Source organism: Corylus avellana, chromosome 8 (assembly GCF_965113065.1).
Source record: "Corylus avellana chromosome 8, dhCorAvel1.hap1.2, whole genome shotgun sequence".
NCBI lineage: Eukaryota > Viridiplantae > Streptophyta > Magnoliopsida > Fagales > Betulaceae > Corylus > Corylus avellana.
Window position 1 is genome coordinate 598426 of NC_142497.1, and position 19920 is coordinate 618345.

Genomic DNA, 19920 nt, shown 5'->3' on the forward strand with positions numbered 1-19920 from the left:
CTTATTTTAATGAAACTAACAATTTAATTAAAACTTAAAAGTAGTTCAAAAAAGTTGTTACCTAATCGAAATACAAATATCAATTGTAACGGGTAAAATATGACTGCCTTTTCTATATGCAATTGGGTAGGAGAAGAACTTTTTTTTCTTTTTTCTTTTTGTTTTTATTTTTAAATAATGCTAGCGTGGCATATGTGACAATAAGTGACGTGATTGTGTTGAGAAATAATCTCGCATTACCTGTGGATAAGACCTTGGGCATGTTTATAAAAAATATGCAACTCTCTATTATTGAACCGGTTTTATGAGATGAGTTAGACCAACGAATATCTTCATGGTATCAAAGCCTACCACAGGACAAATGGGACCAACACTACTTATCCCGTGACAAGGACCAAAAAAAAAAAAAGTCTTGTACCTCATGTTGAGAAATAATCTCACATTATCTGTGGATAAGACCTTGAGCATGTTTATAAGAAATGGACAACTCTTTTTTATTGAACCAATTTTATAAAATGAGTTAAGCTCACGAATTTTTTTTAGATACTAATATGTTTAGCATGGCGGACGTGTACTATTTGTGATATATTTTGTAAATCAAGGGAGCTATCAAATTATGAGGGAAATGACACGTATTAAAAAAGTATTTAATCATGACTAATAATTTAACACTCAAAACTTCTGATTCCTTCTCCGTCATCTTTTTATTGGTTTTTAGAGAACCAACATGAAGTTAAAGAGAAGGCATCAAAAAAGCTTTGTTTGGTGGGCATTTTTCAATCTTCAGTCAAATTCGATTCTTTCTTTCTGGACCGTCGATTGGGAGATCTGGATTGGGGATAATCATTAATCAATGCCGAATATTTTCCTGATTTAGACTTCGTGGCAAGAAGTATTATAACATTTATAGGTAATTGTGATTGAAGTACTATGGGATGTAGTCCAACACTAGCTTTATTATTATTGTTTTTTTCTAAAATCTGTACCATATTTGGTTCAAGTTAAGATTGATAATTTTTTATACGACTTGCAAATTCGATACGAATTTATTACAAAATTAGTTAGATTCGAGTTAAGATGTTTGACTCGTTTAATTAAATAAGTTGGATTAAAATTAACCTATATAATTTAATATTTATACTTCAATACGATTCGAACTCAACACGTGAACATGAATTGTCGCCTCAGTTTCAAATAGACAATTTTCTTTTTTATAAGTTGACTTCAAGAGTTTAGTAAGGCAAATAAGATCCGAGGAGACAAGTGGGAAAGTGGGAACAAATAGCATCTACAACTCTATTCCATGTTTTGTTTCACATATATGTCCAAAATCTTTGCACATTAAGCCATATATATGCTGTCAATTTACAGAAAATAAAAACTATCTAAATATTTTTCAAAATGAGGTTGATATTCATATAATATTCAACTAGTTTTTTTGGACAATAATGCCCATGCATTATAAGGGACTACATCCCCTCCTGTCCAAATGGACCGGAGAGGATCATCTTTGATTTAGATAGGATGCAAGGACTTGTTTGTACGGCATATAATACAGATAGCTCATGAGAAACAACTCGATTGGCCCAAGTTGCAAGGCCCATACTTGTCCGATTATGTAGGGCCCAACGGACCTCTGCAATACATGTAGCATAAGAGAGGAGGGCTCAAGCTGCAAGGTCCATACTTGTATGGTCAAATGAATCCCATTGAGCCCTCTCCTACCCCCAAATGTAGTGCCTCTGTCAAGTGGTATGTTCATGTGTGGCATACATGGAAGAGCTTAGTAAATTATCAATTATGGTTATTGTTTGATTCACCTGTTCTAAACAGTTTAATATGCAAACCCACAAGCTTGTTCGGATAACCTTTATTCACAAAGCATTACGTAATTATGCAAGTACATGGATCCATTATGATTATCTAGGGTAGGGGAGGTGGCCTTATTGTGAGATGTGGCCCATCTTGGCCCATCCTGTCCCAAGGAAAACCAAAAATAATAACAGGAAAAATACTTCATTAATGCGTCTGCCGGGAGTCGAACCCGGGTCTCTTGCCTTCCACGCTGGGAGTCGAACCCAGTTTTAAGTGGATGTGCTTGCTTGGAAGGTAATTATCCTAACCGTTGGACTACAGACGCTCTTGTTTAATTGCGCTAACATATATTATTTTATAACTCTATTTTTCTCTTCTCATTTTTTTCCCTGTTGAAAATAAATACCGTGCCCCTCTCTCTCTCTTGGGTGCAGCTATGGAGTCACTTTGTATTGGGCAAGTAATCTCTGCAACCCATCAAGGTTCCCAAAGGAGAAGGAACCCAACAAACTCAATTCGTAGAAGAAGGACTCACACCCAAACTGTGAGTTTTCGCTTCAGTATTCTCTCCAAAAAGTCTGATTTCCAAGGTACATACTACCTTTGTTTTCCATTTAAAATTTAAAAGAAATCAAAAACTTTAAAATTTCACATTTCAGCTCTTTTCTTAATACCCAGCATGAAAGTCTCAAGCTTCACGTTTGGTTCCTTTTTTTTTTCTTCTTCTTTTATTTTCTCTAGTTCTCAGGAACCAAATGGAAGGCTAAGCTTGTAGTCGGAAAATAGAGATTTTTATTTAGTTTTGTAGATAGTGCTATTTGATATGATAATATGGTTTTTGGGTATGTGTGAAAAAATAAATCTTTTACACTACTTAAGGAAATTGGATAAGAAGTAAACAATTTCACTGATCTTATTGGGCTATCTCTTTAGTATATTACTGAATTAATTAATTGTAAAAGTGTCAGTTCACTTTCATTTAACCTGAGTTGACCATATATATTAAAGCTATTTAAACTTGACTCAAATACGTAATTTATATAATACAAATAGTGCTAGTAAAATATGTCTTTCCAATAATAACCAGTCATAACTTACAATCATTAGTACAAGCTATGATATTGATTTCTCTTATTGGGTAAACCTTGCTATAAATAGTTGACAATATGTCATAGGGTACAGTGCATTTTACCGTTTAAGCCTGAGAAATGTGATGATGTAGCAGTATAGCACCCATTATTTTGTGTTGTAGCTAATATTCAAAATACTGTGCCAAATCATCGTCAATTATGAAACTTAAGTCATATATGCATGAGTTGGATGTGCATTTACTGCTTTTAATGGTCAAGTGTGTGTTGTAAATAGTATTGAGAGTGAATGGGTTCTGGCAGTAGTTGTAGTGCAATATCTGGTGTTTATGGTGCTTATTGCTCTGTGATTGCTTGTAGCCCTGGGCATTGATATTATAAGGAATCCCTTATTGAGAAAACTTGTAGTTCTTGCCTTTTGTATCAGTTAACAAGGTCTTTCTTTAGGCTATAGGGGAAGAATATTAGAATATCTGTTCTCTGATCCAGTGCATTTTTTTTCATGTAATTTCAACATAGTCTCTGCATAAAGATACTCTAATTTTATATCAAAGGTGAAACAGCTACACTATTATGTGCCATACAATGATTAATAATTGCAAAAAACGGGGTCACTAGTTCGAATCTCTCCTCTCCCTCCCCTTGGAGCCAATTACTTGTGTGCATATATATATATATATATATATATATATAAACTGCAAGGATGTGTATGCCAAATAATGACAGAGTTCATTTGCTTGATTTTAGGTTTCTACTTAATCTAATGTGTATCGCAGAGATAGTTTCAACAAATATATGGTTTTAAATATTTGCAGTCACTGCGTTAATGCCTCCCTGGTTTTCGTTCCATGTTTGATGCTGAGCATTTCAAAGTCTTCTACAATCCTGCCTTTTACTTTATGCTGACTCAAAATAATTTCCATGTTTTCAAGAGATTTGACTGCTTTTAGGCAGCTGTGCCATGAAATTGTTTGTTACACAATTAGTTGAAGCAAGATACGTTAAATCACATCTTTGCTGTATCTTTTTAATCCAAAACCACTTTCAGATCAAATGTGTCAAATTGAATATGAGCCGAGTTTTTTAGTCCATTGATAGGTCTGGATATTACTGGCTGTCTTTGGTGGGGAAGTAGCGAAAACCTGATTTTCTACAACCACTAAATCAGCATACATAGTAGTTCTGCACTACAGAAGCAATAGTATCTGTTAATTACAATTACACTAGGGTTATACACCTTATTTTTCTTCATTGTGGCATTAAGTGAATTTACCATGTAGTTATTTGATTTGCAAAATTAATAGACTTCTTCTGCACAGATTTTCTGGACTATGCAAAACCTTCACGTCTCTTGCCAACCAAAGAAGTGATAGTCCAGACGGATACCTCAGCAGAAAAGATTTTTACATCTTTCAAGGTGGATGGATCTCAGTGTTTATTCAAGATCAATCTAGGTACTAGTGACATCTATGGCTCAGGTCTGAGTGATGTGAATGCCGGGATTCTCGTATGCTTGATAGGTGAAAATGGTGATTCCATATTACAGAGGATACCAGCCAGTCTGATGACTGATCAGTCTACGAAATCAGAGGATGTGCTTGACCCAGACATACTACATTTCCAAAGAGGTTCTGTTGATGAGTTCATCTTTGGGGGACCCAATCTGGGAAGAGTTGAAGCTCTTTGGATCAGTCTTGAATCAGGTTAGTCTCTGCTGGGCATGTTTCAATAGGTGCAGGATCAGTTTGGTACACTTGTGTATCTTACTGTCTTTTGCATACGAGCTGAGGAATGTAGGGACTAGGGAACAACCATAGGAAAGCACATAGATTTAAATCCTTAAGTGCATTTCAAAAGTTACTGTTGTCTCTTCAATATGATAATGGGAATAACCTATTAGACTTCTGTTTGTAACCCTATCTCTGTACATTTATTAATTAATTTCTTGTCAGATCATCGACATTGTGAACTATATACTTAGGTTTGTTCTTTCAGTGACTTGTTTACCAAAGCTTGGTTGCTTAAGAAACTGCAAAGCAACATGAATTTACCTTTATATGATCCATGTTTGACCAGAAGGCTCTAACACCTGCTCATTTCTATCTCCAAGGTCAGGTCAGTGGAGATTAGGAAGTGTGAGCCTGGCAGTTATTTGTGGGTGTCAACTTTCACTCGAAGAACAACATGGAGATGAACTCAAGTATAGTGGTTTCCAATACGATTTTCAAACTGAGGATCTTTTGCTTGGGGAGGGAGGTGGCATATCCATGACGGAACTTAGACCTTGCTTTGCTACAAAATTCTCTGGGGTCGACTCCTTCGCGGTCTTTGGCAAAAGCCTCTCACAACCAAATTTACTCAAGAGTAATGGTGGGATATCAAATGAGGAAAGCATGAGGGAATATGCAGACTTGAAGATCTCTTTGCTACTTTATGATGCCATGTTGATCTTTGTCGGTACATCAGTGGCATCTTTTTCGGCCGGGGAAAGCACTGCTTTTGCATTCTTTACTGGTGGTGTTGGAGGCTTCTTGTATCTGTTGCTATTACAGAGGTCTGTTGATGGTTTGCCTTCTCCAACACCTCCAGCATCTATTTCCAGCAAGACACAAGGGTCTGATCGAATGTCTGTAGCATTCAATGTCCCGATATCAAGCCTGGCATTGGTGATTGGGGTTGCCTTATTCCTAGTGAAGTATAGCTCTGGAGATTTTCCCATGGCATTGACTCCAAAAGAACTCGTGGTTGGTATGGCGGGATTTCTTGCATGTAAAGTGGCAGTGGTGTTGGCAGCATTAAAGCCCATGCCATTGGGTCTAAAGATAAACAAGTGAGATAATAGTTCTGTTTTTCTCACAATGGGTGTGAGAGAGGAGAATTTGTGAATGTATTTAGAATCAAATTTGAGTCACCCATCTGTATATCTATTCAGGAAAACGTTTATTATAGCTACAGTTTTTCTCCTTGAGAGGAACTGATTACTTCCAACACATATATAATCCATTCTTGTTTTCCCTGTCCTAGCACTTGTATATCATTTTTTAGAGCAGTATAATTAATAGGAACAAAAAGATTGTTCATTTCTCGTTCCTAATCGACGGTTTCTGTAGCCTTCAGCGTTTTCTGGAGATGCTTGACATGGCTATGCACAAATCTGAGAAATACAGGTTAAAGAAAACATGTCTGTCTCACAGGGGAAAAACCAAAAAAAGAGAAAGAAAGTAAACTTCCTTTGCGTCTGCCGGGAGTCGAACCCGGGTCTATTGCTTGGAAGGCAATTATCCTAACCGTTGGACTACAAACGCCCGTGTGAAAAGTTGGCGTTAATACATATTCTAACATGTCATTTCAATCAACAGTTCCTTGGCCAAGGGAATCGAGAGATCCTACGGGCTACAGTATGACAAATCATTATGTCGTTAAGATCCAAAGACTACCAGCTCAGGCTTAAAACTAAGTTAACGCAATGACTATTTTGTTAAAAAAAAGAATTAATTTTTATTGGAAATGGAAGAAGATAGATTATAATTGCCTTAGAATTAATCATTTTATGGCCGTGAGGAATAGAGTACATGTATACTTTAACACTATATAACCATTTTAGTCCACCTTTTTTTATTTTTTATAACGTCTATTTCTTTTTTAATAGTCATTTCGCATACCAAACGTACCCTAAAAGTTTTCTTTTTTCTATTTTTACCCTAATCCAATCATTAACAGGATGCTTTTAGTTTTAAATGAAATGGAGAATAATCATTTTATAGTTGGTATTTTATTTTATTTCGCCTAATAATATATATGATGACATGCGGTGAACATATTGTCATAATGTAACACCATATACACCTCGTTAAATAAAAACGGCATGTGTCACTTTTAATGTGAGAAACGCATATTTTTTAAATAATACGTGAAAAACACGTGTTTTTTTGAATAAAATTTTTTTCAACCCAATTTATAGGAAAACTGTGTCCATTTGAGTGACACTGGTTGGCTGTATTGCTCTTGTATGGGTTCATACTTTGTGCGGTTTGTTGAACTGTTGTTTTGCTGAACGATGGGTGTGTGGTATCTGAACCGGTGCGGCAAAGGCACTGTATCTGAGCTGGTGCGGCAAAAGGTGCTGTATCTGTTTGACTAAATGTCAAGATGGGCAATAATTTATGGAACATTGTTTTTTTCCTTTAAAATGAGTAGGAAACTTAGTTACATATATAGTTAATTGCCGCTTGGAAAGAAACTGCAGCCCCTTAGAAGAATCTAAACAGGAGTTTAAGACAAAACTTGGGAAAAGAACAAGATTGTACAACGGGGTTGCACAATAAGACAAGACTTTGCAAACAATGCTTGGGTTGTTGAGTACAAGACAATTTACATCATCTATGTGAGAGACACATAATTCCCTTGCATATTCCACTACCGTACCAACATGTCGGGACATAGGAATAAGTTGAATAACCAATTGCCACCATCCATTTTTCAAATAATTTTACAACTCCCCTAATCTTGATTACTTAAGTCAAAACATCAACTTCCTAGCGTCTTTAATTATTTGACATTCAATGCACAAACAATGACAATGCAGCAAACATTTTCTAGTTGGCAGCATCATCTGCAACAGCATCATCCTACATAGCTAAGATATATACAAACTTAAAATTTGTAGCCCAAAAACTGCAAGGATTGGAATCATTTTATCCTACCAATATATTTAAATCATTTAATAATCCTACCACCTTTACTTTTAGAGGGAGTCCAAGCTAGTTGTTCTCTCCTATCAGCTACTCCTTTAGAAAAGTAGAAAGAATTGCCAGATGAGTTCAACGTTTTCTCCTGCAGGCAAGCCTTGCATCAGTGTGAGCAATGGCAAGTTCCCATCTCGAAAATCAACAGTTACAAGAGCTGAAGTGACCATGGCTCCCCAGCACAGAAGCACGCGCAATTTCCCTGCATTGTTAAAACATGGCATTCCTCTAGCTGATTTACATGTACAGGAAATTGTAGAGAGGCAGTCTCAGAATGACAACTCAGGGAGGGAAGATCCTTGTAGAAAGCCAGAGTTCCAACCTATGTTTCTTGAAGAAGCATACGAAAGTTGCAGGAAAATTTGTTCAGAATATGCCAAGACCTTCTATCTAGGTCCAACTTCATTTCCCTTCTTTCATCAATTTATCTAGTTTATCCAACATATTTATGAAGCTTTGAATTCTAACTGACTAGAATTTACAAATATTATCTAAAATGGTTTAATGATCCTCCCATGATGCATGAAAGTCAAATATAGAGCAAACAGATTCCATTCATGTATTTGTGTGTGTGTGTGTGACACAGATTTTGGTCAGTTTCAATTACTGAACAAATCTAGACAGTGAGTTTCTATATTAAGGTTTGGTAAGCTTTCTTGATGCAGGAACTTTGCTAATGACCGAGGAGCGACAGAAAGCCATATGGGCAATATATGGTAAGAATGTGTTCCGAAATTTGCTTATTCACAAATTAGAAATTGATTTTCAACAAAATATAAGGAAATATAGTTCCTTAATAATAACAAACATGTGCATAAGAAAGTCTTTCTTCTCAGTTTGGTGCAGGAGAACAGATGAACTTGTCGATGGCCCAAATGCTGGTTATATGAGCCCTGCAGTTCTTGATAGGTGGGAAGAGAGACTGCAAGACATTTTTTATGGACGCCCTTATGACATGCATGATGCTGCACTAGCTGATACTGTTTTCAAGTTCCCTTTAGACATCAAGGTGCATATATGTCTGCCTTCTAATCCCTCTGAGTTTGATGAGATTGATTTCTTAGTGCATTGCTTGTAATAAAACAACCCTTTCATTAATATAGTTTCTTAAAAACTTTGCACAGTTAACATGTTTTACTTAATGCGATATTTCTTTTGTAAATCATAGCCATTTAAGGACATGATCGAAGGAATGAGAATGGATACAAGGAAATGTCGGTATGAGAACTTTCAAGAGCTTTACGTGTACTGCTACTATGTGGCTGGAACTGTTGGGCTAATGAGTGTTCCAGTGATGGGGATTGCACCAGATTCTCTGGTTTCTGCTCAAGGTGTATATAATGCAGCACTCTACTTGGGAATTGGAAACCAACTGACCAACATTCTCAGAGATGTAGGAGAGGAGTAAGTTCTAACTACTGTACTTCGCTCCCCATTCAACCGATTTAATCTCTTCCAACCTTTTTCTACTTTCTTATTTCAGTGCTTCAAGAGGGAGAGTTTATCTTCCCCAAGATGAGCTTGCACAGTTTGGACTATGTGACAATGATGTTTTCTCAAGAAAAGTCACTGATAGATGGAGAGAATTCATGAAAGAGCAGATTACAAGGGCAAGATTCTATTTCAACCTGGCAGAGGTGGGAGCTTCTCAGCTCGACAAGGCTAGTCGTTGGCCAGTATGTTATCTTTTCTTTTTAGACTCCCACCATTTAATTGGGATACTATTAGATTAAAATTTGGAATTCTAAAACATTCTTGAAATTATAAGAATCCCATTCATGTCATCAAGTAGATAATCTTAAATGGTAAAAAAAAAAAAAAAAAAAAATTAAAAAAAAATGTATGGATTTAGTTTTCCTTGTAGGTGTTGATGGGTATGCTTTGTGGTGAGTTTGCAGGTATGGTCATCCTTATTATTGTATCGAATGATCTTGGATTCAATTGAGGGCAACGATTACGATAACTTGACAAAGAGAGCTTATGTTGGAAGGACTAAGAAACTTCTCATGTTGCCTCTAGCATACACTAGATCTCTATCAAGGCATATAGCCTGATCCTTAACTAATAACAACGTGCAAGATCTTTGAAGCTGTATTAAATGATAATTCTGCCTTGCATCCATTGCCGTTGCTTTCTATCTTGAAGTTGTTATGTTTTATCAGTTGTTGCAGGATTGTGATGCTGGTTATTGTTATCTTGATGAGAATCAATATTATCCTTAACACACCCCCTCAAGTTGAAAGGGAGTGGAACAACTTTGAACTTATTGGGAAGAAGAGATTACGGTTTTGTAAAAATATCTGCCACTTGATCTTTGTTGGACAAGAATATGATATCAAGTGTTGTCACACCAAAGGATGGGTGGATTGTTTATTGTAGGTCCAAGAGATGATGTTGTTGCCAAAAAGAACGCAAAAACCACAAGTGGATCTCTCTTATCATCACAACACCTGGCCCAGTATGCATCTGAGAAAGCTTGCAACAAGTTGGAGTAAGACTTTTGGATATGAAGATCAAAATGATGTGTGTTTATGTACTAACAAAGTTTGTTGACCTTTCACTTCAAAAAAAATAAAAAAGTTTGTTGACCTTAATGGCAATGTGGGGCCTTGTAAGTTGTAATGGATGGATGCTGCACAGTGCAAAGCTCTAATTGTCTCCTTCAAAAGTAGATAGATGAGTGGATGTTGCCATTGGGTAACATTTTTGTATGTTCGAGTATATTAAAAATATATTGATTCTCCGATAGCACCATCCCATGTGAATCCTTAAGAACTTCAACACCAAGAAGAGAAAAAAATCAAATGCCCCAATTCCTTATTAGCTGAAGTAACTCAACAATAACCGATGGATTTGAACATATTATAAGGATATTATCCACATAAATCAAGATGAATCCGAACCAGAAGCCCTAAAACCAACCTCAAGAAATTTATTACTCATTCAAGCTACATGGAAATTGGGAACGATTGTATCCCGGAGGTTGAGACATGTATGCCTCCTTAAAATACTTGCAATTTTAAAGGCCGATCCAAACACATTTATGCATTTTTAAAAATAGTGTTTTGAAACTGCTAAATCAAACAGGCATTAAATGCATTTCCATTGGTTTCCTAATCCTATATCTCAACACATTTCCCTTGGTTTCCTTCTCATATGTAATCTTCAAACCGTATATCAGGGTAGGAGTGTGAAAAAGAGAAGAAAAATAGATTAACAGAAAGCAACTACTCTTCGAACGTTCAATTATGAGTACTCAAAATACAAGAGGAAAGCGCCTACTGAAGAAAACATTTAACGCAGACTAACAGGAAAAATTATAAAAACACCCATTATATGAAAAGTTTACTCATCATCCCTCTACATACCCTTAACCAAAACCACCATCCTTCTACAGAAAAGAGGGGAAAAAATGGGGACAAAGAAAAAGGAATATCAGTGCTAAGAAATAAAAGATGCCATATTGTTCACTGGAATTGGTACATATGCTGCTTCAGCGTTACCACCTCTGCTTCTTCCTCTCTGGAAACTGAAAGCATAATCAAATGAGTAATCACAGTAAACCCCACCTGCACATTTTACATGTTTTTAACCTCCCAACCACCATAGAATCCCTCATCAACGTGAACCAGCTAGCAGGCACTAGCCGCTGCCAATTCAGCAACTACTTGACCGCTGCATCATAGGAAGTAATCAGGTGTTCTCCGGGTTACATCAGGTTCTCCCCTCCTTGGAGCAGGCTCAAACTGCACCCAGACATAAAAAGGTTTTGAGCTTTGTCAAAAACCACGTATATGTATGGCGTTGCAAAAATGATGGTCCACAGCCAGAAGTGTTCGTGTGAGTATGTTTAGAGAGAGAGAGATAAGCAACCTGAATGAATGTGTGGCCCTTGCAGTCATCAACTTCCAGGATGGACGCCATGTTTCCACAGCGATAACAATAATTAGGCGCACTAAATATGGTAACCACTTTTTGTTCCTGTCACAAGGAGTGCACATTGAGGACACAAACTGACCAACTCAAAACAAAAAACCAGGTCAAACAAAGCCTCAAAATAGGGCCAAGACTTACGTGACCCCAGTTATATCCCTCCATAACCAGCTGGTGAGCTCTAGCAATCAACTTTAGGTTATTGGTTTGGTTAAACTGCTCAGATATGTCCTGTGAAATGACAAGCAAACGGGTCAATAAAGCTTGTAAAAATACAACCAAACAGATCAATAGAGCTTGACATTAACTGGGAAAGTCAGATTTTAACCAAAAACAGAAGATAACCTACCTGGCCAAACGTGTATCCAGCACCCCTGGGTGAGATACCCCAACCACAACGATCATCTGGGTCAGACCATAAAAGATCACACATGGGGCCCTCATGAGGAACTTCTTGAACACGGTCAAAATTACGAATGTTATCAAGGGTTTCAATGGAAGGGGACAATCCACCATGCAGACAAAATATTTCAGATTCAACCTTCAAAAGAGAAGGAAGGTTTACAAATGAGTAATGTATCACAATCAAAATTCAACACCTAAGAACATCAACAGTTGAATATTACTGCAATGTATATAACATTATTGATTTCTGAACTAAGATATTACAAAAATGAAAAAACAGCCCTTAACCACAGAGCTCAATCAGAATGCAGAAGCAGAAATTTGACATATGGTGCAAGTTTTGAAGGAGTGACAGGCTCTGATAAAAAAAAATAAACCAAATTCTTTAGAATAGCATGAAATCCACCACAAAACCATAAAAGTTTATGCATCGTATGCTCTTCCGAAAAAACAAAGTTGATCAGATAATCAATGCTCTTTTGCATGATAACAGTTTGCGCTCATGCTTTAACAAAGCATTACTAGCAGGGGAAGTGCACAAATAGCAATGCAACTCGCTATGGGGGTGGCTGACCAATGTAACAATTGTTGAATCATGCTGGCAATGTTACTAATGGTGAGTTATTGATCACAAGGTTGCAAGAAGGGAGCTATAAAATTTTCAAAGACAACATTTGCATCAATCCTTCTCAAAAGAAATTATTCATCACCTATTCCATTCTGGCTCAACAAAGCCTCATCAAAGCCTTTGGAAGCAGCTACATATAAATGGTTCCTTACAATGTTTCTAGGTTGTTCTTCTTCCTTATGTACCAAAAGAAAGATGCTGATGGCTTTGTACACTACAAACTCGGATGAAACAGATGCAGGACAGCATTACCCTACAACAAGCATTTAAAGCATCAAGGAAATAGCAATATATAAGATACTAACCAATGCTGTCAGCGGAAAATAGTCAAACAAATCTGTAAAGATCTTCCAAACATTGGCGTTACCATACCTGAAAACAAACCAAGAATAGATTACCTCTACAGACAACTAGAATGATATTGATGAACCAAATTAAAGAGGGCAGACAGTGAGAGTAGGAGTAGGATGTACAAAAAGGATGTGCATGTACGAAACTAGCAGCACATCTCAAAGGAAAAATAGATCTAAAATAAATTCCGTAACAAATATACACCACTAACTAAGTTTGAGTTGTTCAATTTAATTCAGTAGTTATCAATAAAGCATGACGCACTTGTCCTTAATTTGCCAAACTCGGACATTGGATCACATGTTAGTTATTTGACACAATTCAAATGCACCAGCATTGCATTGTATACACACAAGAAGTACCAAAAATCTCACATTACATTGTTCAATTCCATAGCATGGATGTAAACAGATTGACACCAACGTAAAACCAAGTGGAAAATATGACTATATGTAAGGCTATGTATACTGCCCGTTTTCTTTTACAATACCCTTCTTAACAAAATGTATAAGTTAAAGAATAGTACATCCCATTTACCCTCCCATTCTCTAACCAATTTGGGAGGATTGAAAAAGTATTGGCCGAAGTGGGAAATTAACATTTTTCCCTCTTACTGAGCAGTGAAAAAACATAATCTACCCGCCATTATCTTCCTCCCCCCACTTTTTTTCTGAAGAAAAAAAAAAAAAAAAAAACAGAAAGGGGGAAGGGGGGTGGGGGGGGTTTAACTAAGGAACAGAATTCAACCTACACCCTTAAACCAAAGTCACAAGGATATCATTCATTACAATAGCAGCCTAAATTGAACTAGCAGAAAACCAGAGATGCCAAGAAACTCACTTCCGCAGGCACTCATCATAGAACCCATAAACTTGAGTAATCTGCAATGGGAAACACAAGGGCATAATAAGCGTAAACAACTCAACGCAACCCAATACTACTACAAAACCCATGAAAGACTAGCATCACAGAAAAGTTTTAACCAAAAATTGCATTACACCTTACAATCTACATGGGAAAACGGACGGACCCCCAAAATGAATCTCCTAATTATAACAAAACAATAGCTCAATGACCAGCTCCTACTACTACAACGACATTAACAATTGTATTATTATTATGAAAATAGAAAGAAACCATTAAGTTGTTGTTTCACAAGAATAAACAGTAAATAATGACATAAATCAAACTTATACCTGACGGCTTTCGTGGTTTCCTCTCAGAATAGTAATACGTTGAGAATAACGCACTTTCAAGGCCACCAGAAGCTGAATGAAGGAGTTAATCAGTACCACAACACTACATACAACTCAAACAAATGCCACCAAGCTGAATAAACACCTTGAAAACAGAAATAAAGAGCATGAAGAACATCCATTTGTACAGTATCATTGATTTAGAACCTACAACTTCTCATGTTTAAGAAAATACCCTCCATCCATGTGTTGCATAAAACTACATGGTACATTCAACAAAAGCACACAAGTTCTAATAAGTTGACAAGCCACAACCATACAACCCTACAGACAACATACATGGCAATATAAGAGATACGGCCACTTTAGTCATATGTATGCAACCCTCATTCCCAGTGCAGCAGCAAATGCTACAAAATGGTCGATTCTAGATGTCCTCACCATTAATTGAACCAAATATATTGGCCTCGACTTATATGCAACTCACTTAAAATTGAAGATTTTGGATGTTTTCATCTAGGGAGCATTTATGTTCCGCTTCTTTGTATCAAAAACCTGAGTTTAACTAAAACATATTTTTCCAAGAATCCAGAAAGAATTCTTTGTTGGTAAAACATCAAAAATAATATAAATCTTTCAAATAAAACTTACAAAGCTATAAAGTAAAAGGTCGAACTTATACTTACAGTTACAGTTTCAACTGAGTAGTAGCCACGATCAACATAATCTCCCATAAACAAGTAATTTGTATCTGGACACTACCAACAAAAATATGAAACAGAAATGAATACTTAAATTGTGGATGTTAAGCGATTAATACCTCCAAGCAAAGACAGTTGAGGTTACAGGAAAACAAAGACACTGCAACAAGTTTAATTTATGTCTGAATCGATCTTATCCTTTATTTAATACAAAAGTATTGTCTATTTCTGCACTAAAAACACAATAATTTAGACCTAAAAAAAATAAGAAGATGTAACGGGTATAGTTTAGTGGTAAAAGTGTGATTTGCTCCAAATCATGGATGGTTGTGCAATGCAATTAAGGATGTTTGATGGCATCGACCAAAGACGATTCAGACAAAAATGTCACATGTTGCAGTCTCAATTATGGACAAAAGTGAGTGAGAGTACAGCACATCATCAGCATTGCAATTACTTTTTTTAACAAGTATCAGCATTGCAATTATAGGCTAGGATACACAAAAAAAAATTGAAGGCTCAATATCTACCAAAAGAAAAACTCAGCCAGACATATACCTTCCCTCCAATGCGAAAAAGCTCTGCAAGGTCATGGAACTGCCCATGAATATCGCCACAAATTGTAACAGGGCTTTTAACAGGCTGCAGTCCAAAAAACCAAAAGATTAGTTAAAAATTGCCAATCTTATAAATAAACATAAGCTGAAAAACCTGATGACGCATAAAAAACAAAAGCATGAATACAAAACAGCAACATAAACCCATGGAAAACATATAAAGCTTGAGTTATGAAATGAAAAAAAAAAAAAAAAAAATGAGACTACATTCAAGTTATACCTCAGCAAAAATATAGTCTGTACCCACTTGGTTTAACCACCATATATTGCAAATACGAGCAAATGGCGACCCAAAATAATCGTATGTTTTTTTCAATATTTTTCATTGCCAATGTCATTTAGGATTTATACCTACCTACAGTATCCCTTGTACAAAATTTATTTAACATACTCATTATGGTTATGAAGGAGAATTTACATTCTTTTTCAGAAGTTTATAAGTCATAAAGTACAGCAGAAGGAATTGTTACCATAATGCAATTTTTCTTTTTCTTTTTTGATAAGTAATAAACTGTTTTATTAAAAGTGTAAAGGCGCCCCAAAGTATGCAATTTATCAATTAACAATTTCCATTATTTTGTGGAAAACACGCTCAAAGCACAAGGTTCATTCCTAGGGAAGTTACAAATAGATTCTCTTCTATATAGAAAGGAAAAAATGCAGAATAAAAATTTCAACCTTTAATCTCAGCCACTCAAGTTAAAAAAAAAAATACTAATGTGGCAACAAAAGCTTCTAAAAGCTAAAACAGATTGTCCATGGAAAGAAAAGGGGGGAAACAATGGGATAATAAAATTCCTAACTTCTAAAACACCATGGCTAGAATGAGAACACTCCTAAGTCAATTAATTAGCCACCAGTGAATTCAAAGGAACTAAATAAACTGTTTACATGCGTTTTAACAATCCTCACCAGCCAACTTGCATCTCTTATTCTTTAATTAGCTCACATCAATATATCAAAAATCTGGTCAAAAAGGTAAATTCATATATTATATAAGTATGGAGACAGCACAATAGAATAGATAAAAAAGATACCTGGACATTGCTTTCTTCCATTAATATCTCCTTAGCCTTATCACACAGCACCCTTACCTACACCAATATAACAAGTTAACTATGATTAATTGAAGTTAGATTATAGAAGGAAAGAAATGCGTTTGCTCAAAGAAAAATTCCGACCACCATAATAAGGTGATCTCATTCCCATAAAGCAACAGGAGAATAAATTAGCGAAGTTACACAGACAAATCCATCAAACTGAAGCACTGGAATCAAATGGCAGCTATAGTTTAAAAAGGAGAAAGCAAAAAATAAGCAAAAATCTAACTATAAAATTGAGCAATTGACTGTAACCTAAAATGAAAACTACTGGCTCCTTCCCTCACAATCATCTTGCAGCGCTCAATTATGTTCCCTCCCCAATATCACAAAACTTAACTTCAAGAGATGCTCAAAACGCGGCCATGCTCATATAATTTAGAGAATCGGGCAGTAAACCACCAATAGTAGCTTTTAAAGCAAGGAGCTAAATTCCCCCACCCCCAGTATTCAGTGAGAAATGCAATTGGATATCCCTTAGCATTAGCTGTCAAGAGCTCGCACTCCTCTTGAGTCTCGCCTACCTTTAGCCAAGACTATCTTGTGACACCAACATATCTTTCAATAAAACATCCTTTGAAAGGTTTTCACAAACAAATATGTAGTAGTATATTTAAAGAGGCAACTTCCATTCCTTCCTCATCGTCCGTCCCAAAGACTTTGTTCCGTTAGATTTCAGGGACTTAAAACTCTACAAAATGATACCAATAAACAGAATCATCTCCACCAAGCCTCCACTAATTAACACAACAAAAAAAGGTTCGCAAACCGCTTATGCTAAAATTCACATTGCCAGGCAAATATGGAACAACACTTCCCACAATAAACTCGCTCTAACAAGACAAAGATTCAATCAAACTACGATGACCAAAAATTTATTCGGTTTTTCCTTGGCAGCTAAAAGAATTTCATACAATAACAGGAAATTTTTGTTTCACTGGCATAAGTTACCTCCCCTTGTAGTCTACACAAGCTCAAAAACAAGCCTAAGATTCAAAACACATGCAAACAAGGCCCTATTTGAGACACACCCTCCAACGGATCTGATTCCATTTCCAATAAATCACAAACCCACCACCCAATGGATCCAAAAACCCCCTAATTCGGCCAAATCCCACAGATCGCACGCCCATATCACCCATACACTGAAAAACACACAAATTCTTTGATCTGGCCCGCACAAACCCAAACAAATCGAACCCGATCCGTCACATTTCTCGAAAACCACAACACAAACAGATCAGAACCACCCAAAAACAGCGAAAAAAAAGTACGAAAATCGTGGCGGAGAAAAAGCACCTCCTGCTCGGACAAGGGCTTGCACTGCATGAGCTGCGAAATCTGCTCGTCCAGGTTCCCATGCGCGTTCGAAGGGACCGAATCCATGCTCTTCCTCTCCTCCTTTCCCCAAAAACGCACCGCTTCACAGATCAGGATACCTCCGACTCTCGCCCCCAGCCACACAGCCCCTAGAATCCCACAAGCCCTTGGTAGATCTCTGAGAACCCTAGCCTTCCTCTTCTTGTTCCTCTTCCTGCAGCTGTGGAGAGAGAACACGAAGCCCTAGAGAGAGAGTGTGTGTGTGGTGGAGAAACCAAAACACAAAACGCTGCTTTTTGTGTCTTTCAGGCTCTCTCGTTTAGGCTCTCTTTTTCGGAAATAACCTGGTTTTCGGGGTTTTTAAATTTTGTGAAATTTTAGAGTGGGGTTTTGAGTCGCGGGCTTGGCGCGTGCAGTTGTTGGGGTTAATAAGGGGGAAGTCAATTGCGGTTGTGGCGGGGTTTGGTTGGGGGAGGGATTTGCGCGGTTCAGGATGGCGCGTGGTGGATCGAGGGTGTGTTTTGTTTGAGATTGTGGTCTGTGGATGGAAATGGTTGTCTCTTTATGGAAAAGACCATTAATGGAAGAGATCATGCCATGGAGTCATGGAGACTCATGCTTATGCAAGTGACTGTGCTTTCATGTATCCAAATATTTTGTTTTTTTAAAAAAAAAAAAAAATCTCAATGGAAAAATACAAAAATGCTCCATTTTCTACGTATTTTATAGAACTAAAATTTCCTCAAAACCGATATGGAAAAAATATCTTCCAATTCATATAAAATAGTGTCAAGTGTCTATAAACATTTAAAATGCACATTAAATTCTTAACTTCATTATAGCAGTTTCCTAATTTACACTAAATTTAACGTGCACTTTAAATGTTTATAAACACTTTGTACTATTTTATATGAGTTTTAGAATATTTCCAATATACCCATTTAGAAGAAATTTCAGTCCCATTTTATAAAGCTGCATGAAGTTTGAGAAATAATATTGAGCAAAACTAAGACATGGAAAACTCGAAATGAATGGAGTGATAAAAGTAAATTAGGACATATTAAGAAATAAGACAATTGCAGGAGTAATTATTAAGAAAATAGACATGTACTTACATCCATGCGTTCTTCAAAACTCTATATAATTGGCATTACAGTAGTTAAGCAAATGCAGAAGGTTGTATAATTTAATAGAGATTTGGATATTCATAATACCATATTGGAGGGAGATGCACTAGGGAGAGTTCAAGAAGCAGTTGATTGACGATGTGAATATGGTGCTCACAAGTCTTTAATCACGGTATATGAGGTACACCAAGAGGGAATTAAACACGGCAACTCATCGTCTATCGAAAGCGACAATTCAACATTCTCTAAAGCAAATATGAACCGAGGATTATCTTTTTTTATCCATCATATTATAGCTGCGCGAGATGCTTAAACATGATTTTTAATGAAGATTTGAAAATTTACCTAAAAAATAAACAATATAAAACACAAAACACTCTTCCAAACATGAAGTCCGATTTCAAGTTTATGTCACCTCTTAACATTTTTTCAAACCAAATATAGATTTTTAAAAAAAAAAACACCACACAAAACACATTAATAATTTAGCTTTTTCGTTTAGCTTGAATTGACATGTAGATATTTTTCACATTGTTGATTGAGATTTGAATTTTCTAAGTAAGTTAAATTTTGGTTGAGCGATAGCTTGCATGTTTAGAATAATCATGCATTAGCACAGTATAATTAGTGTTAAATTAAAAACTAAGTGTTTTAATTTATTAGCAAATTGATAAAAAAACACGGGAGGGTGACAAGGCACGCTGACGAGAAATGTTAGGGGTTAATAAGTTTTTTTACGTTTGGCTCATATTCATTTACAATTAACAATTGAATTTGTGGGATCCACCATTGACTTACGTGAGATCTATATAAGTCTACAAATTCAATGGTTGATTGTAAGAGAATATGTGCCAAATATGAGAAATTTATTGACCCTTAGCATTTCTTCACACT

At 36.3% G+C, this 19920-nt stretch overlaps 2 protein-coding genes, 1 non-coding gene and 1 pseudogene across 3 annotated transcripts; 2 read left to right on the top strand and 2 right to left on the bottom strand.

The window, feature by feature from the left end:
• The first annotated feature begins 2251 nt into the window (after positions 1-2251).
• On the top strand, positions 2252-5917 carry LOC132163806 (Lipase/lipooxygenase, PLAT/LH2 family protein). The gene is made up of 3 exons (XM_059574178.2): positions 2252-2405; positions 4223-4606; positions 5019-5917. The coding sequence occupies exons 1-3, from the start codon at positions 2252-2254 to the stop codon at positions 5735-5737; spliced, it is 1257 nt and encodes a 418-aa protein (XP_059430161.2). The 3' UTR covers positions 5738-5917.
• A 219-nt stretch (positions 5918-6136) lies between these two features.
• TRNAG-UCC (transfer RNA glycine (anticodon UCC)) lies at positions 6137-6208 on the bottom strand. Its single transcript has one exon. It is a non-coding gene; the product is annotated as a tRNA-Gly (tRNA).
• A 1509-nt stretch (positions 6209-7717) lies between these two features.
• On the top strand, positions 7718-9735 carry LOC132164622 (phytoene synthase 2, chloroplastic-like; annotated as a pseudogene).
• A 1102-nt stretch (positions 9736-10837) lies between these two features.
• Positions 10838-18051, bottom strand: LOC132163395 (serine/threonine-protein phosphatase PP2A-3 catalytic subunit). The gene is made up of 11 exons (XM_059573678.2): positions 17879-18051; positions 16517-16573; positions 15421-15504; positions 14848-14919; positions 14162-14233; positions 13806-13846; positions 12920-12986; positions 11931-12122; positions 11723-11812; positions 11522-11629; positions 10838-11394 (listed from the first exon to the last, which is right to left on the bottom strand). The coding sequence occupies exons 1-11, from the start codon at positions 17963-17965 to the stop codon at positions 11329-11331; spliced, it is 936 nt and encodes a 311-aa protein (XP_059429661.1). The 5' UTR covers positions 17966-18051; the 3' UTR covers positions 10838-11328.
• Between the last annotated feature and the right edge of the window lie 1869 nt (positions 18052-19920).